Raw genomic sequence first — 24,331 nt, 5'->3', positions numbered from 1 at the left:
CAGTTTATTGCATAAATTTACAGTTTATATGCAAATATATTGTTTTTGCCATAATAGAACTAGATAATTATGAAGAAATTTACTTAAAAATAAAATAGATTAATTTATTAGGCTTTGTTCCTACTGCTATTCTGCGTTAGGTTTGTGCCATTTGCTCACAGGTTCTTCTTTTTCAAAGAATGCCACAATGCCGTTCACGGTTTAGAAATTTTGTACCCTAATCCTAAGTGTCTGTATAAACGTATATTCTATTGTAGATTATTGTATCTAATTTAGGTTAGTAGACACATAATTAAATTAACCTTAAAGTACGGTAGGTGGTTTTTAAAGTTAGTAGATCTTTTTCTAATGTTTCTAATTTTTATCACATTTTCATCCATGTGACACCCGTGTGCCCTGTTTTTCCGTTCGTGTGACGTCTGTGTGCTGTCTGTCGTCAATTAGTTTTCATTACACTACATTAAAATGTACATACCGGTAATTTCATGAAGTTTCTTCGGTTTGTAATAGAAATCTCTCCGTAAAAATCGGATGCCGCGTTGATGGTCCAAATGGGATCGGATTTTTTTTCTTGCCCTCATAGACCTGAATGTGTGAGTCTCATCCGAGATTCGGATGAAAGTAGTGCATGTTGTGATTTTTTTCTCATGGACACTCAGACTGAGAAAAAAATCATTCCTCTGAACAGCACTGTTGAATAACATGGGTCAGAATGCTGTCCCAGTAAAAATTGGATGGCACACGTCTAATTTGTACTCTCATCTACAAGTGATTGGGTTGCTGATGTTCCAGGTGCAAAAACGTACATCAATAAATCACATATGAAGCCAAGAGTATTAGAGCTGCCATGTAATTGTGTGAGAAAAATGTATGTTGGTTCCTTTAGGCTGTGCTCACACACAGCGTTTTTTTAGCAGTATTTTTAGCGGTTTTTCCAATAAAACCGCTAAAAATAAGCTTCCTATTCAATTCTATGCATTTTGCACTTTTTGTGCATATTGATGCGTTTTTTACCGCAAAAAAATGCATCGCGGTAAAAAAACGCAGCATGCTCATTAATTTCGCATTTTTTTTGCGGAAAAAAACCGCATCAAAACCGCGCAGAAAAAACGCGCGGTTTCTGGGAAGGTAGTCAGGTTTTTGAGCAGAAATTTTCTGCTACGTGTGCACTTAGCCTTACACATCCATAATAACAGCAAGAAATAAGTAAAAGATATATACTGTACTATATTAGAAATTTCACATGGTCATAACTATTGTTTTGTAGAAGCAGAAATTGAGGCTTATAGGAAAGGCAGCAAACCAATAGATTAAAACCATTTTAATGCATATTTATTTAAGGGAAAATTCTGTGTCCATAGCCTTTAAATTCTGAAGTTCAGAAATATAACTGTAATAGGCTTAGTTGTGACTTAAAAGTTGCATCTACAGTAGTTAGAAAGTGTTTGTAAAGAAAAAGAAAGCTAATTTGGTTTTTATTTTTTATAGTTTACTGCTCCTTGCTTAGCAGTGGTGGCTTAACGTGCCCAGTGCTTACAAACTCTTTTCATGTTCAGCTTGTAAGCACTCCACTGAAGCTGGCTGGGATCGCTGGTGTGCTTTAGCTACGGAGCCTGGCCAGCTTCAGTGCTACTGCAGTCCTCCGATGCTGCAGATGCAAGCTGCCTCATAGAGCAACATCAGGAAGCGCACAGTTCGGACCAATGGCGCAACAATGCTCAGAAGTGCCCGCCACCTCACAGCAAGCAATCATGGGACAAACCTGTGAGTGCAAATAAATTTATATACCATGATTGATGTTATCACCAGGGCATCTTCTGTAATTCTGTACTTACTGATTTGATGCAATAATGATTGCATTTATTAATAATAAAGCTTTATCAGACAAAATTTAACTATTCCGACCTTCCTCTCAGAAGTGCTTATCTGTTATTAAATGAACAGTAAAATGTAATGCCAACCATTGCTATACAAGCTTATTTACCATCTTTGACTACTAATTGATTAGGTATCTCATTTGTATGGGGACCTTAAATAGAACCTGTCAGCAGGATTTTGCTAAGTAAACTACAGACATTGTCTTGTTGCCACTGTTAAACTGATTAAAATGATACCTGGAATGAAGAAATCCATCTTGTGGTTCGAAATCCGTCGTATGGTTCTTGTGTAATAGGTTTTAGAAGGTTTCAGTTAATGATATGCTTGTGCTTCGGGTCAGGCTTGCAGGCCACTCCTAAACAAGGTAGTGATAATATCTTGGTTATAAAACCGTCATTATAAGTAAACAACAGCCTGATAACTGACACATCCCTTACGACAGTGTTTTATCCCCTACAGCATGCTGTCCTTATATAGCAAAAACTTGCTGACAGATTTCTTTGAGTATCTACGGTACCTGAATAAGACATTTTGGTCTGTAGCACGTAAGGCACAGTCTTTCCTTGGCTTAGGCATTGTACTGCTTTTGAATTGAAGCTTTATATAAACTGCACATTTCCTGATATATTGTAGCATAAAGCTCAGACAAAGCCTAAGCACAGCTTTGCATTCAATGTCAAAAGATATGGCAGTTTGCACATTTCTACGAAACATACTGCTATCTCTGCTATTTAATACTTGTATTCTGCATCCGCCGCATTCTTGGATTTTTTCGGCTAAAACTCAAATCACGCTATCTCATGAAAATGTAATTACACACTACATTAAGTTATCTTGTTACAAAAAAACAAACCCTGAGCACATAGTGTCCCAGAACGCACTTTTTATGACCTGTGAACTGAAAACATACCATTCAAGAAACTCAACCATTTCTAAAGTTAGCTGTTTCTTTTGACAATTTCCAGTAATAACATTGACTTTCTAAACAAACAGCCCAGATGCTTTTTCCCTTTCTTTCCATTTGTACTGAATATATTTTGTGGAAAGTAACGAGAACATAGATTTTTTTTTTTTAGTGATAGTTAAAAAGAATTTTCATGTAGTGCAAAACATGATGGAATCAATAAAAGACACCTCAGCCACTTGGCATTCTTTACTACTGCTGCATTGTATTCCCTATGAGATTCCTAGAACATGGACATATGTGATAATAATGGGAGTATTCATATTACTCAGAGTACTCAGTTTTCTTTTAGTGTTTTTCTTAAATACATGTTCTATGAAATTAGGTTAAATACCTCTAGTGATATGGTATTATTTCAAGACTTTCCTATTTGGTTTGAAAACCAGGTGAAGGATATACAGGGATAGGATGTATGCTCGGTAGGCTAACATTCAATAAACACAGGTATATTCCAGTTATACTTAGGGCTAGATTCACAGATGGAGTGTTGTTGTAAGCATATTTTTTCTTTTTCAGCTTTTAGCTATATAAAATGCTTTGAAAACTACATATGTTAATCCATCCTTAAAGGATGAACAAAGTGCACTACTTATAAAACTTTCCCCAAGCTTTGATTGACTTCATCTCCTTCAGAAGCTTTTGCCAAACAAATGGCTTAAATATAATACTACTACAAGGGCTTTTCGCATTCTAAGAGGATGTTTTACATTCTTAAATATGCTTACCCCCTTCACATTTGACATCAGTTTACGTCATCATCAGGATGGGGTTCCCGCAAAACGCCGTAAATTTACGTCATGGCGATCATGCTCGCGCTATCACTGCCGGAAGCTCGACTTGAGTGAAAGCGGAACCTCGTCTGTAATTGCCAGGAGCAGTGTCCATATCGGTTTGACCCATTTAACCCCTAAATGTCATGATCGATAGCAATTGCAGCATTTAGGATCGAGGGAGAGGGAAGGGGGCTCCCTCTTACTTCCGATCAGCACCCCCGCAACGTCATTGTGAGGGCCTGATCGTCTACAAGATTGTCATGATGACCTCTGGGTCAGCCAGCTTTGGCAAGCCCGTTAGACCATTCCGAGAGTATGGTCTAAGAGGCTTTTGTCAGTTCAGCACTGACAAATATAATGCATTGCAATGCATTATACCAATGATCAGAGAAATAAAAGTAATAATAAAAGTTAGAAAAAAATTGAAAAAACATTTGAAAAAATAAAATGAAAAAAAGATATATATATATATAAACAAAAAAATGAATAAAATATTAATCGTATATTTATGTAAAAAATTTACATTTGTTATCACCGCGTCCATAACAACATGACCTATAAAACTAACCGTATTTAACCCCTTTTGTGACCTCCAATAAAAAAGGTGGCATAACAACTATCCTTTTTCATCATAAAAAAGTGGAATGAAATGCAATTAGAGTCAAATGTAAATAAAATGGTATCATCTGAACAGAGACCAGCCAGAGTCCAGAGTAACTCTGCAGTCTCATTATGGTGAATGGATCTTTCAGGGTTTCATCTGAATCATGTCACTTGGAGATTTAGATGGAAACACCAAAGTAAGTGCTCAGCGTAGAGCGCCGGATAAATGTGATTCCAAATATTGTGTAGAATGTTGCCAATAAAAGCTTCAACTCAATCCACAAAAAGCAAGCCCCCACTCAAGTCCATTATCTGTTAATGGAGATATAGGGGGCTTCCATGTTACTGGTAGCACTAAGGCTCTGGAAAAGTGCAATGGCTCCTCACCCCCAAGAGAAATTCAACAAATTCTGCGCTTCCGAAAATTAATGCCCCTTCCCTTCTGAACATCAGTGTGTTTAAACCACATATAGCGTCCACATGTTTGGCATTTCTGTAGCGATGAGAGCCCTTTTAGTTTATGGATGCATGTCTCCAGGAGCATGAGCTGGGCATAATGTAAGAGCACTACAGTGTACTGGGTACTACACTGGCAGATTTCACATCAGAGCCCCCTTAAAGGCTGTAAACACGTTTGATGTAGAAAAATATGTATACATATTTTATGGGTTGCCATTGTGATAAAAACAAGTCCACTAAGCCAGGAGCAGTGTGCTATTTGAGCTTTTTCAGATGCAGCGTGATAGCCAGCTATTTGAAGAAGTTAGACAACCAGCAACAAAATGGTGAGAAATTGTAATGAAGACAACATACTCACTTTTACCTTTAAAAAGCAAGTGAACAATTACAAAATTCAGTACAAAGATGTCCATAGCCTTCAGAGCTTCATCACTATTGTTTAAAACCACAAATTATTATCGTTTTAAAAGATGAAAGATATTTTGAACATATTGAATACATTTTGATTGATACCAGAACATTGTTATAACAAAGTGTTTTGATTTCACATAACTCTTTCATTTATACAGTTGTATAATTCATCGCAAACTCTCCGAAAATCTCCTACCAAAGTGGCCCCATTCCATTAGCCTCCAGCATGCTTCACATTGGGCATGAAGTTCTCCAACAATCTCTCATTTGTAAATTTAAAAAAATAGTAATTGCAAGCAGCAAGTCATTTTAAGTGTTATACATAAATTATCGTTAGTGCTATTCAAGACATTGGATGTTGCAGAGGGGTCATCTATTACCATGTAGAAATCATCTGTTAATAAATACAAAACATTACTATGGTGTACTTCTGATGCCTTTTTTATTATATGAAGCTATATGCATGGGAATAACTTCAAATACTAGTTTAGCATACAGAAAAGGTTGAAGCCTGTGTAATAAATACCATACATACAACACCATTTTACCTATGTAAAAAAGAATATATAGTTAACATTTTATTTTCAGCTGGAGGCTCTGCTGAACCACAATATTCATATTTTATAGCAGGAGATATTATTTTTGAATGTCAGAATACCTAGTAATTCATGGTTAGACAGAAACTGGGACAAATGCAAGCTATAAGCAGGTTTAGGTGACATTCAGATCTGTGGCAAATAAAGTTTTGAATATGATCTTTTAAAGTTCTCTTCAACTACTACTTTTAGATTGGACAAAACGTTTGAAATTATTCCCAAGTTTAAGATTTGTATGCTTTACTTAAAAATGGAACCCAAATATAATAAAGCAAAAAAACTATATTAGCCAAATGCTGCTTTACAGAATAAAAAGTTCATGCTACTCAGTATTCAATGTGCATGGAATAAATCACTTTAGAGGGTAATCTTATCTTGATACAGCAATTGAAAATAATTAGCAGTAGGCTATTTACATGTTCTGAATTTTGAAATCTATATAATTCGTCATATTTGATTAAATAAAAAGTGAAAAAAAATAAAATCTTCTTTTCTAAAAAAAACCCCAAAAACCCAGACATAATAAGCAAGGATTTCAGATTGCAACATATACGATGAATTTCCAGCATTTCATCTCGCAGAGAAGTTGTCATACCACAAAAATTCACTGTGAAGATTGTTCTCATCTGGTATACATTCTCCTCATAAGATGTGGCTGCTTCTGAGCTGCAAAATGTTGAGGTTTTAAAGACCAATTACCAATCTTCTTAGAAAAAGAATAATGTCAAAGTCAGTCATTTGAAAATGGATCATAGGATTAAAATATTTTTAGATCAGCAGGTCTGTCATTTTACTTTTTAAATGTTTTAAGGTTAACTACAGATCAAGAAGAATATGCTGAACCACTGTAATGTAAAGTTCACACAGACTCGTCATTAATTCACTCTTTATGGATATTCAGGATAAAAATACACATAAGAAACATCATTTAGAAAACCACTTTTTCTACCAAAGTGTTGGATTGGCTTTAAAGCTCCTCATTGCTGAACTGTTCTGTGATACCAATGCATCTTCTTTGGGTTGCGTCAGAAGATCATAGGTAGGGATGAGTGAATAGCTTCGGTTAAGTCCTTATCCGAATAGCTATAGAACTTACCGAATAGCTGCATCGGGGACCCGGATACCTGGAGCGCTTCCGATAATCAGCTGTTTGTTGGATTATCCATGCATGTGTTGTGACACACATGCAGCTGCAGCGCCGAACAGCTGATTATCGGGAGCGCTCCAGGTATCCAGGTTTCCTATGCAGCTATTCGGTAAGTGCTATAGCTATTCGGGTAAGTTATCCAAAGCTATTCGCTCATCCTTAACCCCTTACCTACAATTGACGTAATATTCCGTCCATGTGACCATGGACCTAATTACCATGGACGGAATATTACGTCATCGCGATCAGCGGCGCCCACATGGTGAGCGCCGCTGATCGCGGCCGAGTGTCAGCTAATTATCATAGCTGACACCCGGCACAATGTGTCAGGGGCGGTCACGGACCGCCCCGACACGTTAACCCCTTGCACACCGCGATCAAACACGATCGCGGTGTACCGGGGGTTAAAGGGAAGCATCGGCAGGGAGGGGGCTCCCTCCGTGCTTCCCTGAGCCCCCCACGGCAGCGCAATGTGCAGCGCTGCTGCCGGGGGCTCCTTTCCTGCAGGTCCCCGGATCCAATATGGCGACGGGGACCTCCGGGGGCTTGCAGGAAGCTGGCTTCCTCAGTGCCTGCAAAGCGCAGGCATGAGGAAGCCTGTGCAGTGCCTGTGACAGATTGCTGATCTGTCACAGTGATCTGTGATGTGACAGATCAGCAATCTGTCACAGGACAGTTATGTCCCCCCTGGGACATTGTAATAAAGTAAAAAAAAAATTAAAAAAAAGTGTAAAAATAATTTTAAAAAAATCGCTAAATAAATAAAAAAAAAAAAAAAATATTCCCCAATAAATTCATGTTTTGGAAATAAAAAAAAACAAAACAATAAAAGTACACATATTTGGTATCGCCGCGTCTGTAACGACCCGCCCTATGAAACTGTCCCAATAGTTAACCCCTTAAGCGAAACCCCTTAAAAAATAAAAATAAAAAACGAAGCAAAAAATAATGATTTATTATCATACCGCCGAACAAAAAGTGCAATAACGCGCAATCAAACAGACGCATATAAATATCCATGGTACCGCTGAAAACGTCATCTTGTCCCACAAAAAACGAGCTGCCATACAGCATCATCAGCAAAAAAATAAAAAAGTTATAGCTCGCAGAATAAAGCAATGCAAAAATAATTATTTTTTATATAAATTTGTTTTCATTGCATAAAAGCGCCAAAACATAAAAAAACTACCTAAATGAGGTATCGCTGTAACCGTACTGACCCGAAGAATAAAACCACCTTATAAATTTTACCGCACCCGGAACGGCGTAAACGCACCACCCAAAAGAAATTCATGAAACGCTGGTTTTTGTTCATTCTGCGTCCCAAAAAACGAACTAAAAAGCGATCAAAAAATGTCACATGCCCGAACATGATACCAATAAAAGCGTCAACTCGTCCCGCAAAAAATAAGACCTCACATGACTCGGTGGGTCAAAATATGGAAAAATTATAGCTCCCAATATGTGGTGATTCAAAAACTTTTTACAATAAAAAGCGTCTTTTAGCGTGCGACAGCTGCCAAACATAAAAACCGCCATAAATAGTAAATCAAACCCCCCGTTATCACCCCCTTAGTTAGGGAAAAATAATAAAATTAAAAAAATGTATTTATTTCCATTTTCCCATTAGGGTTAGGGCTAGGGTTAGGGTTAGGGCTAGGGTTAGGGCTAGGGTTAGAATTGGGGGTTTCCACTATTTGCGCACATCAGGTGCTCTCCAAACGCAACATGGCGTCTGATCTCAATTCCAGCCAATTCTGCGTTGAAAAAGTCAAATGGTGCTCCTTCCCTTCCAAGCTCTGCCATGCACCCAAACAGTGTTTTACCCCCTCATATGGGGTATCAGCCTACTCAGGACAATTTGCAAAACAACTTTTGGGGTCTTATTTCTCCTGTTGCCCTTAGGAAAATAAAAATTTTGGGGCAAAAATATCATTTTTGTGGAAAAATTTTTTTTTGTTATTTTCACGCCTGGGCGTTATAAACTTCTGTGAAGCACTTGGGGGTTCAAAGTTCTCACCACACATCTAGATAAGTTCCTTGGGGGGTCTAGTTTCCAAAATGGGGTCATTTGTGGGGGGTTTCCACTGTTTTGGTACATCAGGGGCTTTCCAAACGCGACATGGTGTCTGATCTCAATTCCAGCTAAAAAAGTCAAATGGCGCTGCTTCCCTTCCGAGCTCTGCCATGTGCCCAAATAGTCATTTACACCCACATATGGGGTATCAGCGTACTCAGGACAAATTGCACAATAACTTTTAGGGTCCTGTTACCCTTGGGAAAAAAAAAATTGGGGGTGAAAAGATCATTTTGTGGAAAAAATATGATTTTTTAATTGTACCGCTGTACATTATAAACTTCTGTGAAGCCCTTGTGGGTTCAAAGTTCTCACCACATATCTAGATAAGTTCCATAGGGGGTCTAGTTTCAAAAATGGGGTCACTTGTGGGGGGTTTCCACTGTTTAGGTACATCAGGGGCTCTCCAAACGCGACATGGCGTCCGATCAGAATTCCAGCCAATTTTGCATTGAAAAAGTCAAACGGCGCTCCTTCCCTTCTGAGCTCTGCCATGCGCCGAAACAGTGGTTCCCCCCACATATCAGGTATCAGCGTACTCAGGACAAATTGCACAATAATTTTTGCAGTCCAATTTCTCCTGTTATACTTAAAAAAATAAAAAAAATTGAACCTGAAGTAATTTTTTTTGTGAAAAAAAGTTAAATGTTAATTTTTTTTAAATATTCAAAAAATTCCTGTGACGCACCTGAAGGGTTAATAAACTCCTTGAATGTGGTTTTTAGATTGGTGTCACTTTTGGGTATTTTCTATCATATAGACCCCTCAAAGTGGCTTCAAATGTGATGTGGTCCGTAAAAATAAAATGGTGTTGCAAAAATGAGAGATCGCTGGTCAACTTTTAACCCTTATATCTTACTAACAAATAAAAATTTTGGTTCCAAAATTGTGCTTATGTAAAGTAAACATGTGGCAAATGTTACTTATTATCTTTTTTGTGTGCCATATCTCTGTGATTTAAGGGCATAAAAATTCAAAGTTGGAAAATTGCGGAATTTTCAAAATTTTCGCCAAATTTCCGTTTTTTTCACAAATAAACGCAAGTTATTTGAATGAAATTTTACCACTAACATGAAGTACAATATGTCACGAGAAAACAATGTCAGAATCACCGGGATCCATGGAAGCGTTTCAGAGTTATTACCTCATAAAAGGGCAGTGGTCAGAATTGTAAAAATTGGCCCGGTAGTTAACGTGCAAACCACCCTTGGTAGTGAAGGGGTTAATCATAGGTAATTGTGTGTCAAATAATTTTTCACAAAAAATTATTTGGATGTTTTGTTACACCTGTATTTTTTCTGGAGCATGAAAAGCTTTTCGTATTGTCTGTTTGGTCTCATTCGTAGAGCAGTGTTTCATGTGCAAGTGCTTTCTGATCTTTTAACTGATAGACTGTCATAGTCACGAATGCTATGTGGCTGTTCACATGATTTTTTTGCAGACCAAGTGGTCCACTCAAAGTCGAAGAGAAATGTCCAATTTTGATCAGTCGGATCAACCTCAGCAATGACCTTCTATGAGTCAGTGCAAAAATTGGACAACACGCAGATGCCATCTGTGTGCTCCCTGTTTTTCAATGACATATGTAGGAGAAGGTTTTTTCTATCCCTTCAAATTCTATATTTGAATGAATTCCTGGTTGTGAGGCCTTGAACACACAAGACTACACTTAATAATCACATTTAAGGAAATGCTGCTTAACATAGCTTAGTGTTTCCTTGACTTCAGGATACTTACGCAGATGAGACCTCAGAACTGTATTTTATAAATAATTTAACTTCAGCTTAAAACAGTTTGAGAAATAAGATTTGTGTTTTCCATGTATGACATGGTAATTGCCTTTTAGTGCGACAACCATGATTAAACATCCAAGTATGTGAGATTTTCTGCAAAACGTTATCTGAACTTTTTTACATCAATATTCCAAATATTTTCTAATAGTGATGAGCGAGTGTGCTTGTTACTCAAGTTTTCCGAGCATGCTTGGGTGTCCTCCTAGTATTTTGGCATGCTCGGAGACTATGTTTGAGTCCCCGCAGCTGCATGATTTACGGCTGCTAGACAGCCTGAATACATGTGTGGATTCTCTAACAAACAGGCTATCCCCATGTATATTCAGGCTGTCTACCAGCCGCAAATCATGCTACTGCGGGACTCAAACATAATCTCCGAGCACATCCAAAATACTCGGAGGACACCCGAGCATGTTCGGAAAACTCAAGTAACGAGCACACTCGCTCATCATTATTTTCTAACAGTTCATTCCTTGTTTACCTGTGGACTTTTTCTGTTACCATAGGGAAAGCATGGGATGCGTAAGGCAAGGTCATACAGTGTGTCATGTAACAGGCAAAAAAAAGATTAATAGGTAAAACTCATAAGCTCCAGAATGGGTATATATTGTCCAAATATTTGTAGGAATTGATTGAATTTAGGCTCAAAGTGAACCCTGCTCGGGGAAGGCTTACCGGCTCTACTAAATAGTAGAACAAAGAAACAATCAGCTCACCTGTCCAGTGCACGGCAAAAGCACTCTATAGCAGTATGGGAAGATCCACGTAAAAGCCAGCACTCGTATTCATCCACAAAAATCTAAATGCTTTAGACTACGTTCCCACAATTAACTTTTGGTGAGTTTGTGAGGCTGCAGAATTTCTGCACATATTCTTTAAATTAGGTTATTCGTTGTTCTTCATTGCGCTTTTGTATGTGTTTTTTTAAATGCATTTTTATTGCATTTTTGACCCTGTATTTTTTGTCTTTTGTTGGTGTTTTAAGCTTTAAATAAAGCTGCTTTGTTTTTGATACGTACTAGCATGTGGCTTTAAAAAAACTTTATTGATATACTTAGATGCAGATTACTTATGTTTTTGATGCATTTCTGCCAGGGAAATGCACTTAAAGCTGATGTGTTTTTACCTGTGGATTTTCCACATCTATTGCAAATCTAGTGGGAAAATCCACACTAAAAACTCTGCGTACCCGCAAGAAAAATGGACATGCTGCAGATTTGAAACACGCACAGGCATTAAAATAAAACACAGTGGGCAAGAGACTTCTATAAATCCCATCTACTCTGCCGAAACTGTAATATATGCAGCATCAAAAATGCTCCAACAGCTCATCGGGGGAATGTAGCCATATTTGTTCACATAAAAACATGAGTGGCTGAAAAAACAATAAAATTAAAAATGTCAAATGATGGCTTAGAATGAACGCAGACCTATCCAGGCAGCGCTATTCTGAAAAGTGCTGCCCTTAGTCAGAGCCTGGGTAACACTGTCGTGCTTGCACAGGATACGGTATATGTTCAGAGCTTAATTACAATCTCACTCAGATGTGTGTAAATGGCATAGCATATGGGTGCTACATAGACGACGTGATCATCATCCACATCCTTTGTCAGGATGGTCACTGGGATTATATTAATTAATATCTTTCCAGTTTATTTGAAACCTTGGATTATTTATACTTGTTCTTTGACCACATTCATAGGCTGCTATTACTATCAATTAACTGTATGCTTTATATATAGTTCCTGTGGCTAGCTTTATACAATCTTGGCACTTATAGATGTATACATATTGCCACTAATTGCTTTTTATCGTTGATCTTCTTCATGACAATCTTTTTTGCCCTCTCTGGTTTCCCTTTCAAGATATATCAAGCTTATCCCATAGACTGTGACTCCCATTTGGATGTGGCACTTAGATGTCGCTGCTCTCCCCTATTGTCACTTATCACTTTTCACTTATATTAATTTTGTTTCTGTTTTTATGAGTTTCTATAATAAAGATTATCTATGGTTTTTTATACACTCCTGTGTCCATATATCTTTTTTGGTTTATATTATGATTACGGATGAGCGATTACATTGACCGAGTTCTCTTTTTGGGTTTCTAACTTGTAATTCCTCTAACCTCATATTTACACATACATGGCATCAGAATACTATTTCATTTTTGGATCTACAATGTAGCTGCTCTCAGTCACTCATGTTTTTACTTGAACACATAAAGCATTTCAACTATTATGCAAGAATACGAGGCTGGCTTTCCTGCTGTCTGGTAACGTGATGGAGTCCAGTCCGGCATGCTCATTCAGATGCCTTATTAGGTTAAGTTCCCATGATGAGTTTTCGATGCTGCATATTTTCACTTTACAAATAGCGCAACGTCTTAACGTTCCAACAACGTAGATAGGATTTATAGAAATCTTATGCCCATGCTTTTATTTTATGCATCTTAAACTGACCTGCCATGTGTTTTTTAAATCTACTTCTATTGTGAGTACGCCGAGTTTTATGTGCCGATTTCCCCTATTGAATTGCATTAGATGTGAATATCTGCAGGTAAACTACAAATTTGCATTATTATTATGTTTCAGCTACGGAAACGCGGACTAAAAGCTCATTTGTATTCCGCACATAACTATATCAATAAAGTTTTGTCAAAGACAAATACCAGGAAATATCGAAACAAAAGGAGCTTTATTTAAAACATGACACAAAAAAAGCGACGAAAACTAGAGTCAAAAAATCAAATAAGACTCGTGTTAAAATAGGCACTGAAAAATGTAATGAAAAAAAAACATGTAATTTACCTAAAAACTACATCAAAACTCACCAAAACTCTTTGTGGAAATGTAGACTTACAGAAGTATTCTCCCCTCAAAGCATTGATTCTATGAGTTAATAATTGTATAATGGTAGTTGAGAGCCCGGAGGGACTCTAAGTGCCGCCAAGTAAGGAGATCATGTGCATGAGGTTTCAGGCTAAGTCTACATGCATGGATTTTCTGTAGATTAATTTTGTAAACAGTATGCAAGATAAATCTGGAGGAAGTCACTGCTTTAAGATCTGTAGCAAAAATTTACATGCTACATATTTAAAAAAATCTGCACTGCAGGTCAATTTCCATATACTGTAAAAGCCTGCAACAAGCAGATGACAGTTGTACAGAATCATCCGCTTCCTTGCCACTATTACAAATGTTTATTTTACCTTTGAAGACTCGCAGGTAAAATCCGCAACATTTCTACTGATAGTGGACTTGGGCGTGATTATAAAAGCTTTTCCAATAATGTAACAGTTTGTTTTTCTTTTAAAAATATAAAAATAAAGTATACATGTCTCCAACTATTGATATTGAAAGAATGTAGCAAAAAAAATAATTAACTAAAATTACCGTCCCAGAAGGGAGAGCTTCCCAGGCACATTGTTTATCACAAAGCACAGTAAATGGATGCTAAATGTTAATATAGCCACTAAAACTACATTTTCTCAGCAGCACATTGCCCTCGATCAGTTCTACAAACCCCTTCTCCCTCCCCCATGTGCGCCTGAAAAGGCTCGCCTCTATAAGTTGATGAATCAGAGCTGTGCTTGAAGCTGACTGTTGAATGTGAGAAATGGTACTGGCTTCAAGCACAGGTCTACTATGCTGTGTTCAGCTCAGATGTACCTTGATCACAGATACAGAGGCATGAAAAAGTTTGTGCACCCCTGGTAAAAACTACTGTTATTGTGAACAGTTATGCAAGTTGAAGATGAAATGATCTCTGAAAAGGATAAAGTTAAAGATGACACATTTCCTTTGTATTTTAGGGAAAAAAAAACTATATACCGTATAATAGATATAGATATATATTTACATATATAGTACAGACCAAAAGTTTGGACACACCTTCTCATTCAAAGAGTTCTCTTTATTTTCATGACTATGAAAATTGTAGATTCACTCTGAATGCATCAAAACTATGAATTAACACATGTGAAATTATATAATTAACAGAAAAGTGTGAAACAACTGAAAATATGTCTTATATTGTAGGTTCTTCAAAGTAGCCACCTTTTGCCTTGATTACTGCTTTGCACACTCTTGGCATTCTCTTGATGAGCTTCAAGAGGTAGTCACCGAAAATGGTTTTCACTTCACAGGTGTGCCCTGTCAGGTTTAATAAGTGGGATTTCTTGCCTTATAAATAGGGTTGGGACCATCAGTTGTGTTGTGCAGAAGTCTGGTGGATATACAGCTGATAGTCCTACTGAATAGACTGTTAGAATTTGTTTTATGGCAAGAAAAAAGCAGCTAAAGAAAAACGAGTGGCCATCATTACTTTAAGAAATGAAGGTAAGTCAGTCCGAAAAATTGGGAAAACTTTGAAAGTGTCCCCAAGTGCAGTGGCAAAAACCATCAAGCGCTAGAAAGAACCTGGCTCACGAGGACCGCCCCAGGAAAGGAAGACCAAGAGTCACCTCTGCTGCGGAGGATAAGTTCATCCGAGTCACCAGCCTCAAAAATCTCAGGTTAACAGCAGCTCAGATTAGAGACCAGGTCAATGCCACACAGAGTTCTAGCAGCAGACACATCTCTACAACAACTGTTAAGAGGAGACTTTGTGCAGCAGGCCTTCATGGTAAAATAGCTGCTAGGAAGCCACTGCTAAGGACAGGCAACAAGCAGAAGAGACTTGTTTGGGCTAAAGAACACAAGGAATGGACAATAGACCAGTGGAAATCTGTTCTTTGGTCTGATGAGTCCAAATTTGAGATCTTTGGTTCCAACCATCGTGTCTTTGTGCGACGCAGAAAAGGTGAACGGATAGACCCTACATACCTGGTTCCCACCATGAAGCATGGAGGAGGAGGTGTGATGATGTGGGGGTGCTTTGCTGGTGACACTATTGGGGATTTATTCAAAACTAGCTGAAGAGCCCGGCGTTGCCTGGGCATAGTAACCAACTGTGGTTAGTTATAGCAAATTATAATGACTATATTGCACATAAAAACCATGCATCTAATCCTATCCTGTGTGATACTGACTGCTGAGCCGTGTATCTAATCCTATTCTGTGTGATACTGTCTGCTGAGCTGTGTATCTAATACTATTCTGTGTGATACTGTGTGCTGAGCTGCGTATCTAATCCTCTCCTGTGTGATACTGTCTGCTGAGCCGTGTATCTATTAATATACTGTGTGATACTGACTGCTGAGCTGTGTATCTAATCCGATCCTGTGTGATACTGACTGCTGAGCTGTGTATCTAATCCTATCCTGTGTGATACTGCCTGCTGAGCCATGTGTCTAATCCTCTCCTGTGTGATACTGACTGCTGAGCCGTGTATCTAATCCTATCCTGTGTGATACTGGGCTCCCCCTGCAGTCTGTGTCAGGTAGTCTGTGTTGGCACGGTAATAAATTGTGTTATTTCCAGCTTTACAGAAGGATGATAAGAATAATAGGCCTCAGTTACCACAACTGTCTGCAAAGAAAACTGTTGCTGATAGCAACCAATCACAGCTCATTTTTCATCTTTTAAACAGCTCTGGGACAGCGTGGCGAGTTTTGAGTGGCGACTTTTGTGTTTTGACTTTTATGTGGCGAGGTTGGTGTATGTGTGGTGAAATGTGTGCTGAGGGTGGTATATGTGTTGAAGCACGTGGTAGTGTGTGGCGCATTTTGTGTGTTTGTTCATATCCCCGTGTGTGGTGAGTATCCCATGTCAGGGCCCCACCTTAGCAACTGTACGGTATATACTCTTTGACGCCATCGCTCTCATTCTTTAAGTCCCCCTTGTTCATGGGGCGCCCTCCCAGGGCTGTGGGATACTCGGTACCGGGGGCCGGTGTCAGGGGAATGTGTCACAGCGGCAGTGACCCGGACCGTGGCCCTGGGCTCCCAAGTAATGGGGGATTATAGTTAATGAAATGGAATAGTTTGTGATGCCACCTGTGGTGCTCGGCAAGGGAAGTGTTAAGCCAACGCTGCAAACAGATCCTCCGGGACAGATGGTGTGGTGCAGCAATGATGGTTTAGCCCTTCACAGGCAGGGCTGTTGTCCCAGGGCAGTGGGGACACTTTGATGGTGTAGTGTCCTGCGCAGGGGATGTAGCAGTGTCAGGCAGACAGACGCAGGAAGGAATGGAGGACACCAGGGCATGTAGATCCAAACTTTACTCACAGTCTGCAGTGCCCGCTTCTGTGCCGTGTCCTCCGGGTGAGGGACCCAGTCAACCTCCAGGCAAGATGGAAAGCTCCCCTCCAACACTCCGCCAACTTATGTGCCTTTCCTGAACGTCTCCTTGCGCTGAGAACCTATAGGCAGGGTTCCTCTTCTAACCCACGTCCTCTCTGTTCTCTCTCCTCCTTTGTTCCGTACTTGTCTCTCTTTCTTATGGAAGCTTAGGTTTCAGTTCTACGTCTTTCTCCTTTTTTTTTTTCCCGTGCCAGCTGGCTCAGATCACTGAGGCAGCTGCAGCACTGCTTCCTCCATCCCTTCCTCCAGGGATCCTCACTCCTGTCTGAGTGACATCCTACCCGCCCGACCTTCTGTCAGACTGCACCTCACATCCTACACTTTCCCACTCTTTTATGTATCTAAACTCCACCCACCTCCCAGCACATCCAGTGTTCCAAGCAGGGAACCACCAAAGGTGCTCTGCTACTCTCTAAGCACTGAGCCGCAATGTGGTTGTGCACAACTACCTTGTTGTGTGGGGTGCGAGTGTTGGAGTGTAGAAAGGAGTTCCCACCTTACCTGGAATGTGGGGTACCACACCTTAGGAGAAGGTGCAGTAACTCTGTGGCGACCGAGCCTCAGTGGCGCCACATTCACATCTGGCAGCTGTCAATTTGCCTCCAACACTTTTCCTTTCACTTTTTCCCCATTATGTAGATAGGGGCAAAATTGTTTGGTGAATTGGAACACGTGGGGTTAAAATTTCACCTCACAACATAGCCTATGACGCTCTCGGGGTCCAGACGTGTGACTGCAAAATTTTGTGGCTGTAGCTAGAACGGTGCAGATGCCAATACATACACACTTTTTCCCCATTATGTAGATAGGGGCAAAATTGTTTGGTGAATTGGAACGTGCGGGGTTAAAATTTCGCCTCACAACATAGCCTATGACGCTCTCGGGGTCCAGACGTGTGACTGTGCCAAATTTTTTGGCTGTAGCTGCGTCGGTGCGGATACCAATCCCGGACATACACACACACACACACACACACACACACACACACATTGAGCTTTATATATTAGATTGAAGGCATACTGAACCAGCATGGCTACCACAGCATCTTGCAGCGGCGTGCTATTCCATCCGGTTTGCGTTTAGTTGGACCATCATTTATTTTTCAACAGGACAATGACCCCAAACACACCTCCAGGCTGTGTAAGGGCTATTTGACCAAGAAGGAGAGTGATGGGGTGCTACGCCAGATGACCTGGCCTCCACAGTCACCAGACCTGAACCCAATCGAGATGGTTTGGGGTGAGCTGGACCGAAGAGTGAAGGCAAAAGGGCCAACAAGTGCTAAGCATCTCTGGGAACGTCTTCAAGACTGTAGGAAGACCATTTCCGGTGACTACTTCTTGAAGCTCATCAAGAGAATGCCAAGAGTGTGCAAAGCAGTAATCAAAGCAAAAGGTGGCTACTTTGAAGAACCTAGAATATAAGACATATTTTCAGTTGTTTCACACTTTTTTGTTAATTATATAATTCCACATGTGTTAATTCATAGTTTTGATGCCTTCAGGGTGAATCTACAATTTTCATAGTCATGAAAATAAAGAAAACTCTTTGAATGAGGTGTGTCCAAACTTTTGGTCTGTACTGTGTGTATATATATATATACATACACACACACACACAGTATATATATATATATATATATATATAATTATTTTTTTTTTTTAAAAAAGGAAAATAGGCTGATGCAAAAGTGAGTGATCAAACTTTTACATGCCAATGTATGTGGCACATCATCGAGCTAATCTATGTTTAGAATACACAATATTCTTCTGTATGTTCCTATACATTTGTCAGCTGGACTTTTTTATCTTCTGCTACACACCAATATAACTGTATGCGCTCTTTTACATCATTAGTTTGCTAGCTGATTTCCAGCAAAGATCACAGTGCTGTGATGTGCTTTCACAACAGAGATTAAAATAACCATTTTGAAAGCACACCAAAATTGAGAACAGCTGAGTTGAACTATGTTTGATGTCTGCTGCAGACAGTCCAATAATGCAAAAATATAAATACACTGCTGTTGATGCATGTGCAAAATAATGAAGAATGAAATGTGGCACTCTCCATCTTGTCCCAAGAGATGGACCTATTCAAGCGTTAGTTGACGCAAAATGACTGTCAACCTCTATGTAGCCTGCATCCTCCTGCATCCATGTTTTATGTTACATGAATAAAGTAATTTTTATGCGACTTAGAGTGCCACCTTTTATCCTTCATTATTTTGCATGGATATTCCTCAAGTGGTGCAGCATCGGGGATCCCGGCAGTAGCAAGGTGCATGATAAGTCTTTTGTATGAGGGGCATTATGGATACTGCCGGTTTGTACTCTATGTTGATGCTTATGGCAGAAAGTAATCCTCTGCCATGTTCATCAACAACATCAGCATTAGCAGTTTCACATCACTGATCAGTCATCATGAAGCATCAAACACAGCTCACCTACACTGGTCTCAGATATGCGGTGCTTCCGCTATGGTTATACCAAGCTCTGATGTGGAGGCAGAACAGAGCAGAGTGCAGAACTGTTGATCTTTGCTGATTAATGGCTAACATTAATTCTGTAAAAATACCCATGAAGGTATATTGTGTTTGGCAGAAGATATAAGTGGTCTGATAGCCTGTTATACAGGGCCGTACAATGTATAATTGTATAGAGTGTTTTCTAAGTGTAAGATCATTGGAACCACAGCAGGGCAGATCCAATGAGAGGAAATATATTCTGGATGGGAATCACTGAGGTGGGGTGGGGAGTTAATTTGCAAAGTGAACAAAATTTAAAAATTAGTTTTATTGGTCCAAATTAATAAATATTTACATTACAACATTGTGGTTTTGAGAATAACCCATTAGCACAAAATTGTTTTTGCCTTCATATTGTATAAAGTTGAGTATTCTGCCTGTGAAATGATTTAGCTTTCTCTGCAAATGATGGAATTGTTCTGAAACTCCATCTTCAACAAATGCCAGGTGTCTATTTGTGTTGCAAAATTACTGAGAGGACCGAACTACCAAAACTCTAATGTTCCATAAAGTAGTATACTTTTTGGTTACACTAAAATATTTTTTTCAGCGTATTAAAAATACAGGATCTTATCATTTTCTCTCTTTTTCACAGGTAACTCCACTTTCTTGGATGACCATGGTCCCCCAACTCCAAAGGTAATTTTATTGAACAAAATTTACAGATACCCATTTAGTTTGTTAACCGAAGATTGGCCTTGTACCAAAATATGTTCATTTACAGTCCATTTTTGATCATATTTCCCAGAGAATAGGTGATAAATGCTGTGGTGGGACAACCTCCATTATCACCAGGCAGAATTTTCATGATCATAAATATAAAGTAAACTCCCCAGCCTGATAATTTTAGGCTTTTCTACCTTTGCCCTTTCTGCTTTTCTAACACATTTCTGCTTTCGGGCTATGTTTCTACACCCTCCACGTACCCTGTTGCACTTTGTATCTGCCTTATACAGATAATGGCTGATGACCGGTTCATGATGACTGGACCATGCTCGACAAGCATTTGTTACCTATTGTGCCTTCCCTATGGTTCCTTGTAGGTTGTAAGTTTGCAAGCAAGGTCCTCACTCCTCTTGGTAATAATTCAACTATGTGTTACTTTGTGATGTCTGTACAGGTCCCCTCTGTTGTGGAATATGTCGGTGCTTTATAAATAAAATTATTATTATTATGTACAGGGAGTGCATTTTAGACTAAGATAGGGAGCTATATTTAAAGCTAAAATGTTTTTTGTTCTGGGCAGTATATTGTCATTATATGTTACACAATGTGACATCACTATGCACAGAACAATTGCAGGATTCCTTTTTGGTGGAAATAATGTCCTTAATACAAATACTTGCTTTCCAGCAACCAATGCTCCATGCAGCTGAAAATTAAAGATGACCTGTCACCAGGTCAAAAGTGGCCACATCCTGCTATTACTTTATTTTGGATACTCCCCTGAGTATTCAGATTTCTGTTTGTTTTTTTTTAATCCGCCATACAGTTCCAGACAGATGGGCCATTTTATTTAATGCACTTTTTATTGTCTTTACTAAGGGGACATGGCTCACAGGGTTCACTAGAGTCATGTCTTTAGATTCCTCCCACCCCCCGGTAAAGACTATAAAAATTGGCACTAAAAAATTACATACCTTTGGAACCGCATGTTGGATTTAAAAAACAAACAAACCCCGGGATACTCAAGGGAGTAGCATTAGTCACTTTTGACTTGGTGACAGGGCTTCGTTAAAAGGATGCCAATTTGCAATCTTGCCTCTTCTAACTGTACTATGTTGCAGGCTCTCCCAGACAGCATGAACCTCCACCTGCTTACTTGCCTGCTGCAAATGACCCCGAGTGGCAGAAAATCAGCCCCTAAATATGATGGGCCACGTTTAAGGATTTTTGCTAACACAGTCCTCTAGTGCAGTGTGCACAGTTTCGCACAAACATTTTCACGTAACCTCTGCTGTCTTGGGACAGCAAGGGGGTTATTCCCCTGGAAATGTTCTTACCTGCTCCGCACTCGCCCTACGTGCACCCACAATCACTCAACAAGGTATGACAAAATAAAGCCGTCATAAAGCTTGAGTTGGACTGATTAACAGAAGACACAGAATTGGTGCAATAAAAGTGCCGTAAGTCAAGGGGAGGGCAAGTTATGGGGACTGTCTCTCTTATAGGTCATGTTTTTGCTAACAAGCAAATGCAAGTTTCTAAGACTGTGCTTCATAATCCACGGTTTACTGCTAATGTTCATCAGCTGTATTGCTCTTGATTAGTAAATGATTACCCAATTTGCCTAGAGCAGAGGCACACCATAGTAATTTTCCTGGGTTGTTAACGTTGCGGAGTGTTTTTGTTGGATTGATTATATAGGAGACAATATTGAAAATAACTTTGTATATGTTTAGAAAATCAGTGCTTGTTTTTGAAGAGCAACAATAACAATTCAACTAGTTAGGAACAGAAGTGTATTGCTAAATGTGTGCTTGTCTTCTCCAAGCCAAGTCTCAGTATGCTTCTTGTTGGCTATTAGTGACACAGGGAGCGCAGGGAGGAGGAGAAGGGGGACTTCTCTGTCTTCTCCCTACATTCTCTGCACATGCTGATGTGCCAGTCAATCTGCTGTAAGCATAATCTCAGTGCCCTGTAACAATGGTTGACAGCAGTCCCAGACTAATCCGCATTTAACCGTATCTTTAAACACACAAATTTAGTGTATAGAAATAACACAGAGATCATCAATAATGGTATTAGAAAGCTGGCAAAGCGCTCTTAATAACTCCTAGGGGTAAGTCCTTCTGTTAGATTCTCTTTAAAGGGAACTTGTTATATCCAAAAACGCTATTTATCTTCAGAAATAAGCAGTTACATAGCTAGAGGTCTTTGAGCCCTGGTGGAAGATTTAGACCCGGGCCCTCAAAACCTGTTCTATAGATTTATGGGTCACTGTAATAATATCCTCCATCCTGGCCCCTATCCTGTAATAATATCCCCCATCCTGTAATAATTTCCTTCATCCTGCCCCCTAACCTGTAATAATGTCCCCCTGTCAGAATGTAATAACAATGTAACCCCTGATATGACCAGACCAGAAAGAGGAATACAGAACTCAATACTCAGCCTGGATCATGACACCCCCATCCTTCCCCTATTCTGTAATAATGTCCCTTTTCCTGGCACCTATCCTAGGATAATGTCTACCATCGTGGCCACTATCCTATAATTATTTTCCATCTTGGCAGCCATCATGTAATAATGAACCCCATCATGTAGTAATGGACACAATCCAGTCCCCCATCCTGTAATAATGGCCCATATCTTGTAATTATGGCCCCCAAACCGTAAAAATGTCCCCAGCTGTGCCCCCATCCTGTCATTTTGCCCCAATCCTGTAATAATGGCTCCATCTTGAATAATGTCCTCCAATCTGTAATAATGTGCCCTGGCATGGACCCCATCCTGTAATAAAGTCCATTGTTCAGGGCCTCCATTCTGTAATAATGTCCCCTTTCCTGTAATAATGACTTGGACCACTTCCTGTGATAATGTCTTCTGTCCTGGGACCTTTCCTGTAATAACATCCCTTGTCCTGAGCTCTTCCTATAATAATATTTCCCATGCTGTAATAATGTCCCCCAGATTAGCCCCAATCCTGTAATAATGTCCCTTGCCCTGGCCCTCATTCTTTAATAATGCCTACTGTTCTGGACCCCCATTCTTTAATAATATCCCTCATCCTGGCCTCCAATTTTGTAATCATACGTACCCGTTTGTGGGCCCCATCCTGTCATAATGCCGTCTTTCCTGGCTGCTTTCTGTAATTACATCCCCGACCTGGCCCTTTTCTGAAATAATATCTTTCGTCCTGGTCCCTCCATGTGATAATGTCCCCCATCCTGGTGCTCTTCTCCAAAATATAAAAAAATAAATTCTTCCTACCTGTTCTTTCACCAGCGGCAGATAGTATCCTTTTTCTGCTGCATAGCCTGCACAGGGGGTGGATGGAGCATGACAGTGATGTTATGTGCCGCCTGCATCGGTCATGTGGAGGTCAGCTGCCAGCCCCTAGTTCTGGCAGTGTGTATAGCTATTATGGTGCAGGGAACCAGTAGCTCTCTTCACTGCAATACATTTCAGCTAAATATGCATCCGAGGACAACAGGTACCTGAAACCAACATTGGCATCAGCAGGCCCCCTGACTCCACAGGTTCAGTTGCAGTCAGACCCTCTGCAACTACTACCATTATGCCCTTGGATATAGGGTTAATCTACAGGTAAATGGCATTAAAATCACATTAGACTGCATCACTGGAAACACAGTGGCTACATGGAGACAATGAATTGATATCCTTCCAGTAGCCAACCTCTTCCAGTCATAGAGGCGGTTCAGGTAGTGATATTCACAGCTCTGTATACAGTGGGCACAGCTGTATTCACTCCCCGATACTGTAGTTGCCTCTTTCTCTTTGGTGCAGGCTGTCAATCAATATTCAGTTTCTCTCTGTAGACATGCTTCCAGTTAATGAGACAAGCAGGATTTCACCACTACTTACGTTCAGATTAACCCTATATATGAGAAGAAAATGGTGTTTTTGGAAATGACAGGTTTCCTTTAAATAACCCAAAAATTTACTGCACTTCTTTTTTTTACATAATTCACCAGCTGGAGCATTTAGTACTGTATATCAGCAGTCTGCAGTTTTACTATATTTCCTGAGAGTATGAACTAGTAAATTCTCTAGTCCTTTCTATGCACCTAATCCATGGCATGCAATTTGAAATCAGTTATGTTGTTCGCTTACCTTTAGGCAAATCGCTCTTGATCCAATATTGAAACTGTAAAAAGACTATATGTACTTTCTGCACA

The 24,331-nt window shown here is 39.6% G+C and overlaps 1 protein-coding gene across 1 annotated transcript in view; it reads left to right on the top strand.

Annotated features, from left to right (window-relative positions):
• The window catches only part of UST (uronyl 2-sulfotransferase), a 428,747-nt gene that overhangs the window by 206,879 nt on the left and 197,537 nt on the right, over nucleotides 1-24,331 (top strand). The window contains exon 2 of the mRNA XM_073575653.1: nucleotides 20,065-20,108. Within this exon, the coding sequence (XP_073431754.1) occupies nucleotides 20,065-20,108 (44 nt within the window). The remainder of the gene's footprint in view (nucleotides 1-20,064; nucleotides 20,109-24,331) is intronic.

The sequence above is a fragment of the Dendrobates tinctorius genome, unplaced genomic scaffold (assembly GCF_039654945.1).
Source record: "Dendrobates tinctorius isolate UK_male_01 unplaced genomic scaffold, ASM3965494v1 ptg000046l, whole genome shotgun sequence".
Lineage (NCBI taxonomy): Eukaryota > Metazoa > Chordata > Amphibia > Anura > Dendrobatidae > Dendrobates > Dendrobates tinctorius.
The sequence above is the reverse complement of the archived record's forward strand: the minus strand, read 5'-3'. Positions and strand labels throughout refer to the sequence as shown.